At 40.1% G+C, this 18,772-nt stretch overlaps 1 protein-coding gene across 4 annotated transcripts in view; it reads right to left on the reverse strand.

Moving 5' to 3' along the window:
- Window positions 1–283: 283 nt before the first annotated feature.
- TNFAIP8 (TNF alpha induced protein 8) overlaps window positions 284–18,772 on the reverse strand; it is a 127,380-nt gene continuing 108,891 nt past the window's right edge. For 3 of the 4 annotated variants that reach the window (XM_017872340.1, XM_017872339.1, XM_017872336.1), the window contains one exon: window positions 284–2,080. In XM_017872340.1, coding sequence (XP_017727829.1) covers window positions 1,515–2,080 — 566 coding nt within the window. In that variant the 3' untranslated portion in view covers window positions 284–1,514. The remainder of the gene's footprint in view (window positions 2,081–18,772) is intronic. The other variant, XM_017872338.1, reaches the window with a different exon arrangement.

The raw sequence follows: 18,772 nt of genomic DNA on the forward strand, positions 1-18,772 counted from the left end.
AATCCCAACACTTTGGGAGGCCGAGGGAGGCAGATCACTTGAGGTCAGGAGTCCAAGACCAGCCTGGGCAACATGGTGAAACCCCATCTCGACTAATAATACAAAAATTAGCCAGGTGTGGTGGTGCATGCCTGTAATCCCAGCTACTTAGGAGGCAGAGGCAGGAGAATCGCTTGAACCTGGGAGGCAGAGGTTGCAGTGAGCCAAAATTATGCCACTACACTCTAGCCTAGACGACAGAGCGAGACTCAAAAAAAAAAAAAAAAAAAAAAAAATCATAGACCAGTGACAATGGAATACTATTGCTGCCTGGTGGTTTGTCATTTCCTAGGGACATAGCTGGCAGCAGATTTTCATTTCTTTTTTTACAAAATAAGCAAATGCCTACTTTATTATTTACAAACAGAAAATTATATAGAAAACACCACACAAACTGCTTGAAATGCAACTATTTTTGGTTTATCATCAAGTAAAAAATAACAAAACCTTATTCAGTTAAATAAAAAGTGACATTCTTTATCAAAACTTCTTTAAACATTGAAATGCATTCTTTTTGTGCTCATTTCTTTAGCAATATCATTTCTCCCCTTTTGCCCCTCATTCCCCTAAATTGTTTCAATGGTTCATCTGTAAAATGAAGATTGTCATCTTTCTAATGGCTACTTACTTTTTATTATCTCAGTATTAAGACCAATCTAGATTTTTTTGTCTCTTAATATGAAATGATGTAAAAAATGGAAAAATTCACCAGCACATTTTAAGATTACATAAAAGACGCCCTAAGGCAAGCACCTTCAAGGCAATGACACACCATTACATTTCTGAAAATTTTAAGTATCATTGGTACTTAAAAAGTAGAACTCAATCCAGAAGCGTATTCTATATTTGGACATTATTCATAATAGATAATATCTTCATTTTCACAGTATGGATTTTCAGATAAGCGTTTTTTTTTTTTTTTTTTTTGTCGAGGATTGACTACCTCAGCTTAAATCTTGAATTGCCAATGGACTCAATCTTTAACAAGAACAGTCAGCTGTAGACATGAAAATTGAATTGTTTCAAAAGGGCAATTGATAGCAAGAGAAAGTTCTTTGGCATTTTTAAGAAAAGTACATATACATAGCAAGAAATGAAAGTAAATCAAAATACATAGCTTTGTTACATGTTAGGAAATAACCCAATGTGCCACTACACACAATTGCCCTATAAAAAAGTCCTCAGGTCTGGAGCTATCTGTATTTTTCTTTGTATAGCTACATTTGCATTACCCAACCACACATCTCTCCCATGGTCTGTTACCCGTTAGGAAACTTTTAACCAGAATTTTTGGCAATATGCATTTCTTCAAATAAAACAAGCCTTCAAATAAATCATTATGTCTGACAACTGAATTGGGCAAAGTCTTTCTGAAATATGTGTAATCTTTAGAAAATTCGTCTTTTTTCCTTCATAAATCAGCAGTGCTCCATCTTCAAATCAATCACGATCAGTCACAATCTTAACTCATGCACTCATATGTTCTCTTCATCCAACATTTTGTTGATACCATCACATAGTTTTTGTAAGTGGGGTTTAAAATTCCCAAAAGGATTATACAAGGCAGCCAAAAAATCACAATCTGAAAAATGATCGAAGACATTGTTAACCCGTCCGTGTGACTTGGCAGTGAGGTGACGCTGAATGATCTGATGCAACATCTCTCTGCATTCATTTAAAAGCCTGGACAACACATTCCGGTCAAAGGTATAATCCACCTGGTGGAAACTGACCACGGTCATAGCAAGTTGATGAACTTTCTTCTTAAATTTCTCCATCAGTGCTAGCTCATCTTGATTAAACTGATTATTCCTGTAAAGAATGGCCAGCTTGATGACCGTCTTGATAAGGTTCTTGATGATCTTCTCTGCCTCCTTCTTGTTTTGGGTGTACTCCCTGGTCACTCTGTAGAGCTCATCCAGCACCTCACTACTCGTGTCATCTATTAAGGTGGTGGCGATGGATTTGGACACCATTTTACCCAAGATCTTCTTTTGTGCCTGAACGGCCAGGTTTTTGGAATTAAAGACATCTGTGGCCACTAAAAAAATAAGAGAGAGGAAAAGAATTAACAATTTGTAAATATCCGCAAGCGAAGCGAACTAAAAACAGGTATTAGGGAGCACTTTTTTCCTCATTTTCCCACCATTTGTGGTTTGTCTTCCATCTACTGACATTAGTCTCTGTTCAGAAAAGAATTTTTGGCTGGGTGGAGTGGCTAACGCCTATAATCCCAACACTTTGGGAGGCCGAGGTGGGCGGACCACTTGAGATCAGGAGTTTGAGACCAGCCTGGCCAACATGGGCATGGTGGCGGGAGCCTATAATCCCAGCTACTCAGGAGGCTGAGGCAGAAGAATTGCTTGAACCCAGGAGGCGGAGGTTGCAGTGAGCTGAGATTGCTCTACTGCACTCCAGCCTGGGTGACACAGCAAGACTCTGTCTCAAAACAAACAAAAAATACAAAATCAACTCTACACCTGTCATCTGGGCAACAGCAACCAGAAGCGATTTAAAAGAAATTCATTTAAATGGAAGAAGAACAAATGGCAAAGCCATAATATTGAGTAAAATGGCAGATTAAGCAAATCAAAAGGAGAGCCTTGTTTTATAATCCAGTTGCAAAAAGTCAAATTTCCCAAGACATTGGCCAGTGCCTACCAATTTGGCTGTCCTAAGTACCTTGAATTTCAACCTCCAGAAGTCGAGTGCTGGAAAGAAGTGCTCCTTGGAGAGCTCATTGTCACTTGCTATTTCTGATGAATGGCCATTGTTTGCTTTACATTTTTATACATTTTGGAGAAATGACCTTTTCATGAGCTAATGAAATGTGCTACATGAAAATATACTTTGAAAAGCTGTTGCTTAGAGTTTACTTTTGGAATTATAACTTCTGACAGATGTTTACAATATACATAATAATGGCTGTACATATTAAATATTAAAGAGACACTATATGTAATCTTCCTAGCTTAGAGCTGGTCAAGTGAAAATGCTCAATAAATGTTTATTCTCCAAACCAAGTTTACTTTTTTCTACCACAATTTTCCCCACTCCATGCATGCAGCAACCTTTTTTTTTTTTTTTTTTGAGATAGAGTTTTGCAATTTTTGCCCAGGCTGGAGTGCAATGGCATGATCTTGGCTCACTGCAACCTCCACCTCCCAGGTTCAAGTGATTCTCACACCTCGGTCTCCGTAGTAGCTGGGATTACAGGTGCCCTCCACCATGCCCGACTAATTTTGTATTTTCAGTAGCAACGGGGTTTCACCATGTTGGCCAGGCTGGTCTTTAACTCCTGACCTCAGGTGCTCTACCCACCTCGGCCTCCCGAAGTGCTGGGATTACAGGCATGAGCCACTGCACCTGGCCCATGTAGCAATCTTTAAACTACTCTACAACTGTGCTTTCTCCTGCTTCTCCTAAGGCTTAAGAACTGCAGTTCTTTGGGTGTCTACTTCATCTCTGAGTTGTGTGGCAACTGTGCTCTCCATATATGCGGGTGTTTAAGCCTAGGCCTGGGTGTCGGAAAGCAGTCATTTGGTAATGAAAGATTACAAAGTTTAAAAAGACAGATACATACAAACGAGTCAAGGCATCAAGGATGACGTAAGACTATTTCTAGTTTGGATGGGCTAGCATCACTGGGAAGCAAAAAGACAGCTGCTTCAAAATCCAGATTGGGAGGACATATGAGAAGAGCGGCTCCCTTAATCCAGGACTGCCATGTTGGATTTAACATTGGGGAAAGGTGGGGCGCGGTGGCTCACACCTGCAATCCCAGGACTTTGGCAGGCCAAGGTAGTGAGAGGATCGCTGGAGCCCAGGAGTTTGACACCAGCCTCAGCAACATAGTGAAACCCCATCGCAACAAAAGACTACAAATAAAAAAGAAAAATTAGCCAGGTGTGGTGGTGTGCACCTGTAGTCCAGTTACTAGGGAGGTGGAGGTGGGAGAATCATCTGAGCCTGGGAAGTTGAGGCTGCAGTGAGCCTTGACTGTACCACTGCACTCCAGGCTGGGCAACAGAGTGAGACCCTGTCTCAGAAAAAAATTAAATTAAAATTCAGTAAAATTGAGGAGAAGAAGAACCAAATCAGATTTGAAAGTTGGACCAAAGTAGTTCGTGATATATAGTAGAGGTAGCTGCAAAATGGTTCCTTATGACCCGAACATCATTTAGAAATACACAGCGCCATCCACAGTGCCAGCCACTGAATGTCTTCACTGACTGAGAAAGGGTCCCCTCACAAATGTCGAAATTTACACTTCTGAAACATGAACTGAAACTGCAGAAGAACTAAAATATATTTTGAAAAAGAGAAGGAAAGTGAAAATGTGTGAGAAACAGCCCACTTTATGTAGAAGTTTCCATCATTTAATGTTTTATGTTTTTATCATTTAAGCAGAAGTCTGTTTCTATTTCTATTCTTCAGTTATTTGCAAAAGAGTGTAAAGATTAATTCACACTAAAGAATTTATGTCAAAAGAAATGGCACCCACATTGCTAACAGTACCACATTAAAACCAGGGACCATATTTCATCTCAGAACTCCTGATATAGACCTTGAAAAAAATCAATAAACTTGATTTATTATATAGGGATACCCAACCATTTTCAGCTACACAGCAAATAAGTAGGATTTCAGTAACATACTTCATATAAAGTTGAAATGTTATTGTGTTTTTAATGTTTTAGAACATGGCACAGTCTACAGATAATCTTATCTGGGATTTACTACAAGTCTATCAGTTGGACATACTTTATGTTGTGAAATATTGAAACCAGAGGGAGAGATATTCATAAGATTTCTCCTTTATCCAAGGCTGGACTTTCACGTTTGCACCTCTTCTCAGCGACTTTTCTGATTAAATCTCAATATTCCATTTAACTTCAAACATGGAAAACAAAAACTCTATGATACAGCACTTCAACTTCCTGCAAGAGAGTGTGTAAAAGGCAAATCTACTGCCAACTAAGCAAGATCATTCCTCGTTTACTGGTAATCAAGTATGAATAAAGATAGAGAAGTTGATCTCTGAGGCTTTCATATTTGTCCTAGAGGAACTCCAAACCCCGTTCCAGAAACAGCAGCTGTGTCACACTTTCCTTTTATTCTTTGGGTTATTCCAATGAAGTTGTCTTTTTAAATGAGGTTGAAGCTCTTTCTCCCCCTCCACCAAGAAGACATGCATGAGTAGATTTATTTTCCAGCATTAGAGAAAGCTTTTTTGGAGCCAACTGGGGCTTGTGGCTGAGAGTTGCTGGCCAGGGATGTGTGGTCTGTGCTCATGAAGTATGTTACTTTTTCTTGCAAATTAACTGCTGTTAGTCATTCCTGTTCAGGCTCATTTGTCAGTTCCACATGCTCTACCAGATCCCTTAAAAGTCTGGTGTATCTCAGAGCTAGTACTGGACCAAGTTTTTCTCCTTCAGTCTATCCTCACCCCTGTGTGATCTCATCCACTCCCACAGCTTCAGATACCATCCATGTGCCAATGACTCCCATAGCTATAACTCAGCCCTGACTTCTTTTCTGGACTCATTTTGTAAATACATTCAAGATTTTTCTTTTCCTTGGCTATTTTGCAGGCATCTCAAATGTACCATATGCAAAACTGATCTTTGATTCTTTCCTGCCTCCCTACTAAGTGCTCCTCTTTCGCTCTTTATGATCTCAATTAACAGCATCCCCTCCAACCTTTTGCTCAATCAAATCAGAGACTTAGGGATCATCCACCATACCATTCTCTCCCTTACCCAGTCCATTATTAAGTTCTTTCCATTCCACCTTCCTCCTGCATTTCTCTGAATTCTATCCATTTCCCTCCATCTCCATGGACAGCAGCCTAGTCCAAACCCCTTTTCATCTATTTTCACATATCAGCCAGTTTCAAGAAATGAAATTTGAAAATGGGGTCAGGCGCAGTGGCTCATGCCTGTAATCCCAGCACTTTAGGATGATAAAGTGGGAGGATCACTTGAGCCCAGGAGTTCGAGACCAGCCTGGGCAACATAGCAAGACCCTGTGTCTACAAAAAAAACTTTAAAAAAATTAGCTGGGCATGTAGTCCTATGTACTCAGGAGGCTGAGGTGGGAGGACTGCTTAAGCCCAGGAGTTCAAGGCTACACAGCGGCAGTGAACTATAATCACACCACTGTACTCCAGTCTGGGCGACACAGCAAGACCCTGTCTCAAAAAAGAAAAGGAAAAAAAAAGATGCTTCACTTAAGTTCTTTGCTAACTATCGCACCTCCTTGTTCCTTAAATCCTCATCATTTGCCTACATTTTTATTGCCTGCTTCTCCCTACTGGGATTTAAACTCTGAGAGCAAAAATTCTGTGTATCATATTCACTGTGTCATCCTGCAGGCCTAGAAAGTGGCTGGTCCAGAAACAGAAATCAATTTCCCCTATCTCATCCACAATATAGTTAAATACTTCTCTATGAAAACATGTTGGCCTGTAAAACGAGAGTTGTAAATACATTAGTGGATGTTTTTATTTGTTGTATTAAAAGGTAGAGAAACAGGTATTTGTTTTACCTCATTAAACATGTGGTTTTTCTTCCCTCTAAGTGCACTCCAGAGTATGATTTCTCTTACTGATCAACCAATTCTTTTAAAGAGGAGAGATTTGTTGTGCACAATGGGAAAATATCCAAGGACAATAATGCAAATATTTAGAGTAAAAGCAAGGTGTAGTTCTGACTTGAACTGTAGTAGGAGATTAAACACAGGCCCACCTCTGCTTCTGGCTGAATCTATGTTTAAACATGTGCCAGAGGGATAGACCTAAGGCATGTCCTGGGAAACAACTAAGATGTAAACAGGAGATGTTCCCGAAGGAGAAAGTGCTGAAAATATTCATTCGGTTTTTTGCCTCTTAAGATGAATTCACTTGTGTTTGGAAACAGACATGTAAATTGTTCATTAATGAAGAATAATGCTGTATTAAAAAAAAAAAAAAACATACAAAGCGTTACCACCACATTAAAACTGTTTAAGACTGTTTTCTAGAAATAAGATGTACATGCTATTTTACATTACTTATCTTACCTCCCTCCCTCACTGTCTCTGTATCTCCTCCCTTGGCCATTTCAGCAACATTTGCTATAAGGCAAAGTGATATTTAGGGAATTCTGGCTTTAGAATCAAAATTATAAAGTTAGAGATAAATATGATAAAAATATACTGACCCAAATATGCAAGAAAAAATGTGCTCAGAAGGAGAAAAGAGAAAAGTCCTTTGATATTAATACCTCTAGTTTTATGAAAATTAACAAAAATGCCCCATAACTACTCCCACTAAGAATTTTCTAATGAAGTACTTAAATCATTTTCTTTACAGTCTTACCAGTAAATACATAATTATTTCCCCTCAAATCTATTATATTTGGGACTCTTTAACAGTGATGACAACAGATGTACATATATTGCAAATTCTTGCCTAGTTAAAATTGGATCCAGGGGTCTAATATTAGGAAGGATAGAAAAGATAATAATTTGGAAAGCATGTCTGGCTGTTATCTGTTAATAAAAGTTCTTTAAATATATAAAACCTTAGCTCTCTTGCATCTAAATAATTCTAAATCTAATGGGACTTAGTAAAAAGTCAGCTTTGGTGATACGAAAGTGGCCAGAACAAACTACGAACCATGAACCCTGTCATAAGAAGTCAGCAGGCTAACAGTTGACCTCCCTACATGGAGATTTGGCAGTGCTCCAGAGAAGAGCAAGGAATGCTGGGAGTGGCTAGTGATGTGTCAGTGTCACCAGCTTTCACACTCAAAATCCCAAAGTCAGAAATTCAACAGCACAGAGAAGAAACAACAGAAGGAAAAAGAGAGGGAGAAGGAAGGAAGGAAGGAAGGAAGGGAGGGAGGGAGGGAGGGAGGGAGCCCCAGGAGAAGCAGCACAGATATGAACTCTAAAGGGGGCTGCCCTGGAAGGGTCAGAAGCAACGATCACGGCAGCAAGCTGTTGGCAATCTTATCATCTAGAGAGAGAAGACAAGTGCCAGGCACCTTAATCCCAAAATTGGCCTTATGCCACACAGATGGAGGCTGTCACATAGAACACAGTCTTGGGAGAATCAATACATCTGAAGTCTTTAACCTGATATGGAATGCACATTTTGGGGGTATATGCACATCCTCCCAAGTGGTTAAGAACCAGTGACAGGCGCCATCACGGGGCAAGCTAAGTCATTCACTCTGTGTCTTATACTGCAGAAAAATACATGCTCACCTTAAAAGGCAACATAGTAAAGAAGACATGTCAGAGAAAATGGTGACTTTGAAATGCTCCTCCCCCCCCCACACAAAACAAAAAACACTGGGTTCTTTTGAAGGGAGTATCAGGAAGTGTCTAACACACTCTTCCAGATTCCCTTTATTGTGCTTCGCTTAGCTATTTGTAAATTGCAGAAAACTGATAATATTGCAAATGGCTCTTCTACATACAGACGCAAATAAAATGTGTCCAGTGGAGCTGCAACTGATTCCTGATTTTCTTGTTTGCCTGCTCTTAAGATTCTCCTTTGAACCAAATGTAAGAGCTTACTGGTTCCCTCATTAATAAATAGAGTTAAGTAAAATCTTCAATATGTGCAATATGTATTTATATGAGAGTCACGAGTTTATCCTCTTAAAAAACATACCCTGTAACCACATATTAGAATGTTTTCCACCAAAAACATTTTTTTAAAAAAAGATTGCAGTATGAACCTTTAATGCACTAGTGTTCGTTTTCTGTGGCAACTTATTTCCCCAGGGTCCTGGAAAACTAGAGTATACTTATAAAGGTACAAATACTCTGTAGCTAATGGTTCCACGAACTGCCATACTGCTCAGGCATATTCCTGGGACTTGGCTTCCTCATCGGTAAGACGACTACAACGATGCCCACTTTTTGGAGGTGTTCCAGAGATAAATGGACATGGACCACACAGATGTGTTTCACACAGTCCCTGCCACAGAACAACCTTCTTCATAGGTTAAAGAACACAACAAATTAAACTTCAAATCCATTCTGATGCTCTTTAGTACAGAATCACATTTGGTCAAAATTAATTCCTTCTGGTAGTATCATGAACTGAGAAATTCAAGATGTCAGATGGCTGGGTGAAAACAGAGACCTCACATAGTTCAGTTAATAAGGAGTTACATTTTCTCTTTCATAATGACATTTAAAATATATAACATATTAAAAACTTTCTTTAGAAGGGAATTTCTCTTTTTTTAAGGTGCTTACCTTCTTGTTAGCAATAGATGTAGTACTACGAGGACTCTGATAGTCAATATAGGGGTATTCTGCCTAGAGAAAACTGGTCTATCACGAAATGAAAGCCTACTACAAGAGAAGCCTAGTCAACATCCATGAAAAGCTATGCAACAGCAGCAAGATGCAAAGATAACGGGCCAAAAATAAAGCCAAAGTGAAAACCCACAGTTAAAGGCATAGCGGCTGACAGGTCACTTCAGAAGTCACAGCGTTCTCACGTAGAGTTTCCGAAGCCTCTCAGAGACCCAGAGAGCCAACAGCAGCGGTGAAGCCAAGTAAGAAAGAACAGCATGGGTGGAAACAAAAGGCTCAACGTCAAGAGTCCCAGGTTGTAAACTTGGGTGCAATTTAATTTATTTAAAACACAGTTTTCTCATCTTCTACATTGGAGGTCATTTCAAGTTGGTGTGGCTTAAATGAGATGTAATGACTTATAAATCTAAAAAGATCCAGCAGCGTACTAGGCCATTTCTCCTTACGTCCCCTATTTGCCAAATTCGTGGACAAGAAAAATTATGCCTTGAAGAAAACAGGATGAAGCCTTTCCCTGTGTGATCTCAGGCTTTAATTCTGGAATCTCTTCATCATGATTTTGAGTTCAACTGTGTATCTTTTATTCCTGTGGCTTAATTTTGTGATGATTTTGAAAATGTCATTTCCTGAGTTTCAACTCCTCTAACTTCCTATCAGACCCCATCTCTGCTCTTTTTCTATCAATTTGCCCCAGAAATCATATGATACCTTCTTTATGGCATAAATTCTGACAAAATGTCCCTGCTGCTTCTAGGTTTCTGATACCAGGAACGGAAGAAAGTTTGGTGATGTTTCTATAAAGCAGTACGGTTGGACCTCAAAGACTGTCAGTCTCAAAAATAATTAGGATAGAGGTTATGCGAAATGAATTTTTTGGTTACCCAAAGTCAGAGCCAGAGGTTTATATCCACAAGACTCATTGGTTGCCCTAGGCAATAATGACTACAGTGATGATAATAGTAAGTGATAATAATAATAACAGCAGCCCCCATTTTTTGAATTTGTACTACATTATCCCTGGAACTGCCTAGAACTTGCGTTATCTTATTTATTTTATTTTATTTTTTTAAGATGAAGTTTCGCTCTTTCGCCCAGGCTGGAGTGAAGTGGCACAATCTCGGCTCAATGCAACCTCTGCCCGCCAGCTTCAAGCGATTCTCCTGCCTCAGTCTCCCAAGTAGCTTGGATTATAGGCACATGCCACCATGCCCGGCTAATTTTTGTATTTTTAGTAGAGACGCGGTTTTGCCATGTTGGCCAGGCTGGTCTCGAACTCCTGACCTCAGGTGATCCACCCACCTAGGTCTCCCAAAGTGCTAGGATTACAGGCGTGAGCCACCGTGCCGGGCTGCGTTATCTTATTGAAGCTTTACAGCAACCCTAGGAAGGAGGTTATTATTATTCTCATTTTACAAATGAGGTGACTGAGGCCCAGAGAAATTAAGTTACTATCTTAAGGTCATACAGTAAGTGGCAGAGATTAACTTGAACTCAGATATGTCCAACTCCAAGTTGTTACACTGTAATACATGAACTTAAGAAAAGAAGCTTCTTCTTGAAAGTATGAGAAGATATATTCTAATGCTGGCTAAAGTGAAGTAATGATGAAGAAAAGAAAGGGGAACAGGTCTCTCCTTGTCAGGGAAGAAACCAGTACCATAAGGGAGATCAACCCAGCTGGGCTGATATAGCTTCCAGGGAAAACTGAGCGTTTCACATTTTAAAATATAATCTAAAACTACAATTATCTTACATTGTTAGTCAGAATATATGGAGTGGAAAAGCTCTTTCTCATCTTTGCCACCCACTGCAGGTTTGACCCTCGACCCTTGCCCTTGCTTCCAAGAGACAACTTAGATTTGTTTTTTTCCTCCCTGCGTAACTAAGCAAATACATGAACAGATACTGAACAGTGCAAAGAAATCTTGGAGGCTTGCAATTCTTAAGAAATGCAACTTTTGAGTGATGAAAGAATATAAACTGTCTATGTGTCCATAATTCCACATAAAACTATGACATAAAATGGTGAAATGCTGGAGAAATATGGGCTATGACCTTTGTTTCTACACACACATTATCAGTAAGAGTCCTTCAATGACTGATGAAAGGTAGCAAGTATGTAAAGTAGGTCTTTATTTCACGGTTGGGGGGCAAGTATTATGATTAGAGTGATCATATAATTTATCATCCAAATGGAATACCTTTGGAAACAGTGCTGTTAGTAATTACACCATGACAACAGATCTGTGACTGACCCAGGCTGTAAGTGGTCACCCTATTTAAGACTAAATAAGAAACGGTCAAAAGTAAGGGTTTACCTAAATATAAAAGACCTGAGAAATTTCTTGGGAACCGCACAAGGGCATTAGCTAGCTTCTCTTAAGAAACTACGTTAAAAAAACAAAAACCCTAATTCTTTAATAAGCTAAAGGAGTCTTATGGGGGAAAAATTATCTCTAGTTAAATAAGTTTGGGAAACAGTGTACACAAAGGTTCCCTTTGGAGATGCACAAAATGCTTTTATAATACTAAAGGCTTTGAGGATTAGCGCAATAAAGCAACACGTTAACTTTGCTTACCCAAGTTTTGCAAATTAATTTCACAGAGGATACAATAACACATTTGTAGGATAAAGTCAGTGAAAATAATTGGCTAACAAATTAACTGGGGTCCTTGGTATTCCTCTGGAATGAATTCACAATTATCAGATGTAAATAGGGGAATACAAGACAGGCAGTCCGGTAAACCCAGGCATTACAGTAATTGCAAGCACCGGCTCTAGAGTCAGACTGGGTCAGGGGCCTTGCCCTGCTACTGAGTGCCCATGTCCCTGGAGCAAATTATCTAACCTCTCTATGCCTCACTTTCCTCATCTGCAAATGGGACTACCATGAGGATTAAATGAAAGTAATCCATATAAAGTGCTTAGAACAGCATCAAATATAAAATAATTGGGTCAAATGATGTAAGCAATCATTATTATCATTATTATGGTAGATACTGTGGACGTTCTGCTGGTATAGGATGCCACAGGTCTTATGATCAGGTCTTATGAACGGAGCGTGGGGAAAGAGAGAACATAAACCCAAAGACGTGAGTCAGTCAACACAAACTTTTGCTGAGTGTTTATAATGTATAAGATACTGTGGTTTCAAAGACAAATAACACTATCCCTCCTCTCCACTCAGACTCCCAGGGACTGGTCTGGGGATAGATGAGTACACAGCTAGGCAGAATGCACCATAAATTGTGTAACAAGAACATGTAAAAATGCAATGGTAGCAAAAAGTGGAAACATCAGTTTTGCTGAGGGGTGACAGAGGGAGGTTAGGTTTGAGGAAAGTTTCACAAAAGGAGATTGACCTCAAGGAAAAAGAAGATTCTGCCTCATAGAAATAAATATGATTGTATTCCAGAGCAGATCTGCGGAATTCCTACTGGCTAATTAGGAATTAAAAATTTTGTTCATCAGTGTACCTATATGTCAGAAACCCAAGGATGTATGTGTGTCCTGTGGATTTTAGAAAAAATTGAAACATTATATATAGCTTGTTAAGACCCAGGAAATACTACAAAGATACTGTTTTTTGTTTGTTTTTTGTTTTTGTAGGCTAGAGTACAATGGCACCGTCTCGGGTGACTGCAACCTCCACCTCCCAGGTTCAAGCGATTCTCCTGCCTCAGCCTTCCAAGTAGCTGGGACTACAGGCACCCACCACCACGCCCGGCTGATTTTTATATTTTTAGTAGAGATGGGGTTTCACCATATTGGCCACCCTGTCCCTAGAGAAACTCCTCTGGCCAAAGTGCCACCCTTATTGGAAGTATAACCAAGAAATCTTGGCTGGGACCCTGGGACTGTCACAGGAGTGGACCTTCTTACTACATCCTAGGAAAAGGACACAGGGGAATGGCCTCTGTAGTGTGGTATATAGTTTCTGCACTCTGTTTTTTTCTTTCTTCTTTTTTTTTTTTTTTTTGAGACAGGGTCTTGCTCTGTAGCCCAGCTGGAGTGCAGTGGCGCAATCATGGCTCACTGCAGCCTCAACCTCCTGGGCTCAGGTAATCCTCCCACTTCAGCCTCCTAAGCAGCTGGAACTACAGGCACACCACCATGTTTGGCTAATTTTTTGTATTTTTTGGGTAGAGAGAGGGTTTCAACATGTTGCCTAGGCTGGTCTCAAACCCCTGAGCTCAAGCAATCTGCCATCCTTGGCCTCCCAAAGTACTGGCATTACAGGCGTGAACCATGGCACCCAGCCAATACTTGGTTTTCAAGAAGGCTTTGTTTGGCAGGGAGAGGATAGGCATAGCAGGTATCTGAGGCAGAATTCTTAGTGCCATGGGCCATCTACCACAGAAGTGCTGGAGGCCTCTTAGAAAAGGCTAAACCAACTGAATCAGAATCTCCAGGACCGCAGTCTGAGAGCCAGCATTTGTAAGAAGCACCCTACCTGATTCTAATATATAGTAAAGTTAGACCATGCCTGCTCTGACCTGTACTCCTGGAATGCTGTACTTAAAATTTTCAGACATACTCTGGCTATAAAGGCATGCTGTGAGTAGACTATGGACAGATTTAATTTCCTCTCAAGATTTTTTTTTCCCACAAAAATACAGGTGTCAGCTTGTGTAAGGAATCCAGATAAAATGTTTTCTAAACAGAGCTTATTATATTAAACATTTAAAAAATTTTGATAGAATGTCCAAGAGAATAGAAAAGTTAAACCATTCTATATAATAACTATAAACCAAAGTTTGAACAGGGCCTAACTATACCGCTAGGCTACAAAATGGGTTTGAAATTAAATTAAAATATCCTATAATTGTTTATACAAAACTGAACTTAGTGAACCATCCTTTGTCTTTTTAAATTAAATGAACCCTTCCCTTATTTATTATGTTGAATTAGGATACATCAGTCTTTCTAGAGAGTTTTCAATTAAGCTGTATTTATTCACATATTTTCTTGAAGACATGAAACCTTTCCAATGTTGATATAATCCAATCATTTACCAGAACGTAGAGGAAAATCCTCTAAACAGCTCCGTGATTTTCTACACATTTCCATCCCTAAATTCTCCCATCCTGCCAGAGGCCCTGACTCTTGATGAATATTTATATTCATGCAGGGCTTAGAAAACCAGTAACATTTTAAAATCCAGCACACTAGAGTGAAGTTACTGAACCAGACCCACAGCTGGCATCAATGGTCAACACACCCTTTCTGGTTTCATCAGGTTGCTCCTGGCCACATAACAAAGACAACAAAACTTACAGTTGACTTTTGTGTAGCACTCTACAGTTTGCAAGACATATTCACTAACACTTTCAAATGCATTTCTGGTTTGGTCCTGTTATTACTTAACCCTGGGGGACCCAGATAAGAGAAGTGAGGCTCAGAAGTCAAGTGACTTATCTAAGGGTGCATAAATAGTGGCAAAGCTGAGGCCCATTACTTCTTACTATAGCACACAGCTGCTCTATAAGAAAAATGAGATTAGGATAATGTTCATTGTTTATAAATTGCCTACCAAATGCCATGATGCTGCTAGCCAGCTGCAGAATCCCACTTCTTAGAGCCTGCCTGCTCCCCCAGATAAAGCAACTCCTCGAACTAAAAAGGAGGAGGACAGGCCAGCCACAGTGGCTCATGCTTATAACCTCGGCACTTTGGGAGGCTGAGGCGGGCAGATCACTTGAAGTCAAGAGTTTGAGACCAGCCTGGCCCACAGGGAGAGACCCCATCTCTACTAAAAATACAAAAAAAAAAAAAAAAAAAAAAACAAATTACCCAGGTGTTGTGTATGCCTGTGGTCTCAGCTACTCAAGAGGCTGGGCTGGGAGGATTGCTCAAGCCTGGGAGGTTGAGGTTGCAGTGAGCTCAGATCATATCACCCCACTCCAGCCTGAGTGACAGATGAGACCCTGTCTCACATCAAATCAAATTAAAATAAAATAAATAAAATATGGAGGAGCACAGGTCAAACACATCAGGGAACAGAAATTAAAGAAAAGCTATATATCTGCCTTCCCCCTCCATCCCTGCCTGAAAGAGTGCTATTGATCCTGTAAAGCTCAGTGTAAATGCCGCCTCTTCCAAAAGGCTTTTCTAAATCCAATGGCCAGAATAAATCTCTCCGAAACTGCTTTTCTGTCTTGTGAGAGAGTTAAATTCCTCTCTTTAATCTATTTAGGATCCTTGACGAGTAAGGTACAGGTACACACCTTTTTATCTCTATATATTCTTCCAAGTGCTTAGCACGTGCCCTCCAGCTATCGTGGGGTGCACTAAACCCTATGCTCTCATCTGCCTCCATGGAACCCTTCACTCTCTTTTACAGCAATTCATGAAGGTGTATCAGGAAATCAATACGATTTCTTCTATTTAGAGCTTAATAAATGAATTTATTTGTACTCCATGAATAAACACATAACACTAAGTATGGATACAAACTATCTTTTGTTTTATTTATTTTTAAAAGACAATGTCTCACTCTGTCACCCAGGTTGGAGTGCAGTAGTGAAATCATAACCCACTGCAACCTCGAACTCCTGGGCTCAAGAGATCCTCCACCTTAGCCTCCTGAGCAGCTAGGATTACAGGCGCACACCACCATGCCAGGCTCTCCTTGTAGAGATGAGTTATCACTATGTGGGCCAAGCTGGTCTCAAACTCCTGGGCTCAAGTGATCCTCCTGTCTCAGCCTCCCAAAGCACTGGGATTACAGGCGTGAACCACTGTGCCCAGCCACTTTTTGCTTTAAAGGGGAGGAACCTATGTAAAAGAAATGCATTTTCATTTTTTTAATCTATTGCTTTTCTTTCCTGCCCTTTGCCAAAACATACAGAATAGCCAGATACTTTTGTTTGGAGAAGTGACCATATTTAGTTAATTCAATTCTTACAGCAAATGTTCTAGAATCTTCCATGCAAATATCCCAAACCCATCTGTTTGAATATTTTAGGAGCAGTAACCTCTTGGCCTCAGCTTGGGCATCTCTCAAATATGCATCTTGGCACAACCTCTCAACATTCTTGTCACAATTTTTCCTCAATAACTGTATCCAAATGTTGTTAGTCAGGCACTTTATAGCCATGTTAATGTCGGGAGGCTAGATCCAGTTAAAGGTAAGCAAAGAGTAAGACGGAATTTACTAGGTTTTAATGTAAACTATCTCATTTCAAATATCAAGACACTCTGAAGCTCTGAAATTCTAGGAAAAAAACTCCAGAGTGCTATAGAAGCAGAGGTGCCCACCACCAGCACAGCATTTATGTTTTCTGTGAAGTAGTTGTTACCTCTCTTTCTAACCTTTCTTCTCCGCATGCTCAGGCATCCCGTTTTATTTAGATCAGGATGCCTTGCAGAAGTTGTAACCTGGATACCATATTATTTGGCCCATCCAGGATTGTATTTTAGGATTAGTGGTCCATGTTAGAAAATTGGGAAATTTAGCCTCAAAATGTGTGTGTCTGATTTTCTTTGATCAAATCTGACCAAATGGGCCCACGTTTGCACATGACAACAATGGATTTGAGCTAAATTTTGGCTGCCTCCTTTAGAAGACAACCCTTTCCAGCTTACCACATCCCTCCTGGCCATCTACACATTTCTGTTCACTTCCTGGGTTCTGCAGGCACTTGCATAGGTGATCACTGCCTTACAGAAATAAATGTGATTATATTTCAACTCCTACTGGGTAGTCAGGAACTTAAAATCTGGGCCAGCAGTGTACCTGTATGTTGGAAACTGAGGGGCACATGTGGGTTCTATGGATTTGTGAAATAATTTAAACACAATTTATGTATAGACAGTGAGGTTCTAAGGAAGGGTTTGCAAGGTGAAGTGGTGGGAAGGTTAAGAGTGATCATGATTTGTTTTCATAACACTTGTCGTAGACTTCAGGAAGCTACATTTGAGTGCCAAAATCTCCTTATTTCTATAGAATGTGTCAACTAAGTCACAGAGCGGTGGTAAATTTGCCAAATTTATAATGATCCTAGGAGAAAATGGAACTTGGATTCTCCATACCAGTTTGGAGCTCCACACAGTCAAGAGACTTATGGCGGAAAAACTTTCCCCCATTCATTCCCTCATTCTTTCTCCAACAAATTTTTATTTTTTATTTTTTTTTACTTCTTATTTAATTATTTGAGACAGGGTCTCACTCTGTTGCCCAGGCTGGAGTGTAATGTCACTCTGACCTCCTAAGCTTAAGTGATCCTTTCACCTCAGCCTCCTGAGTAGCTGGGACCACACGTGCATGCCACCATACTTGGCTAATCTTTGTATTTTGTGGTAGAGACGGGGTCTCGCTATGTTGCCCAGGCTGGTCTCCAACTCCTGGCCTCAAGCAATCCTCCTGTCTTGGCCTCCCAAAGTGCTGGATTACTGGATGAGCCACCACACCTGGCCCCATTCAACACATTTTTATTAAGCAACTGTTGTGTGCCAGGCAAAGTGCCTACTCCCAGGAAGCACAGATTCTAGCAGAAGGATACTTAACATATAAACAAAAAACAAACACATATGTCAAGCAGCAATATAGGCTAAAAGAAAAATGAAATGTGTGTATGGGAGGGGGAACTATGTTATTTTATCTAGGGTACTTGATATACTTGGGGAAGGCCTTTCTGAAAAGGTGATATTTGAGCAGAGGCATGAAGGAACCAAGGGGGGGCTGTCTTGAGCTGGTGAAGTCTCCCACAGTCCCTCCCAAATATCACCTTCCAAATATCAGGAAGTCCTCATTGACCATCCCATTCAGAAATGCTCTATCCTGTCTCTAACTGTTGTTGGAAACTGCTTATCATACTTTTGTTTCCATACTCCCTGAAAGTAAATCCTAGTGGTTGGTTATAATTTATTATTTATTCCTTGCAATAATAAATGCTCAATTGATCTTTAATATGTATCTGCTGGATTAAAAGCATTCTCAGGTTGTTTTTGGGGGAGCAGAAAGACGTGGGGGGTGGGAAGGGAATGAATACTGTTTTTTATAAAACACAAACAAAATAAGAGGATACAAATAAATAACATTAGATTTAATTATATTTCAAATACTCTTACATAAGAAATAAATCCTCCAATATAGTCCTTTTGAAAAAGTTTATTTTTGCCGGGTGCAGTGGCTCACGCCTGTAATTTCAGCACTTTGGGAGGCTGAGGTGGGCGGATCACCTGAGGTGATCGAGACCAGTTCAAGACCAGCCTGGTCAACACGGCGAAACCCCATCTCTACTAAAAATACAAAAATTAGCCGGGCATGGTGGTGCACGCCTGTAATCCTAGCTACTCGGGAGGCTGAGGCAGGAGAATCTCTTGAACCCGGAAGGGGGAGGTTGCAGTGAGCCGAGATTGCACCATTGCACTCCAGCCTGGGTAACAGAGCAAGATTCCATTTCAAAA

The sequence above is a fragment of the Rhinopithecus bieti genome, unplaced genomic scaffold (assembly GCF_001698545.2).
Source record: "Rhinopithecus bieti isolate Rb0 unplaced genomic scaffold, ASM169854v2 scaffold_6439, whole genome shotgun sequence".
Taxonomy (NCBI): Eukaryota; Metazoa; Chordata; class Mammalia; order Primates; family Cercopithecidae; genus Rhinopithecus; species Rhinopithecus bieti.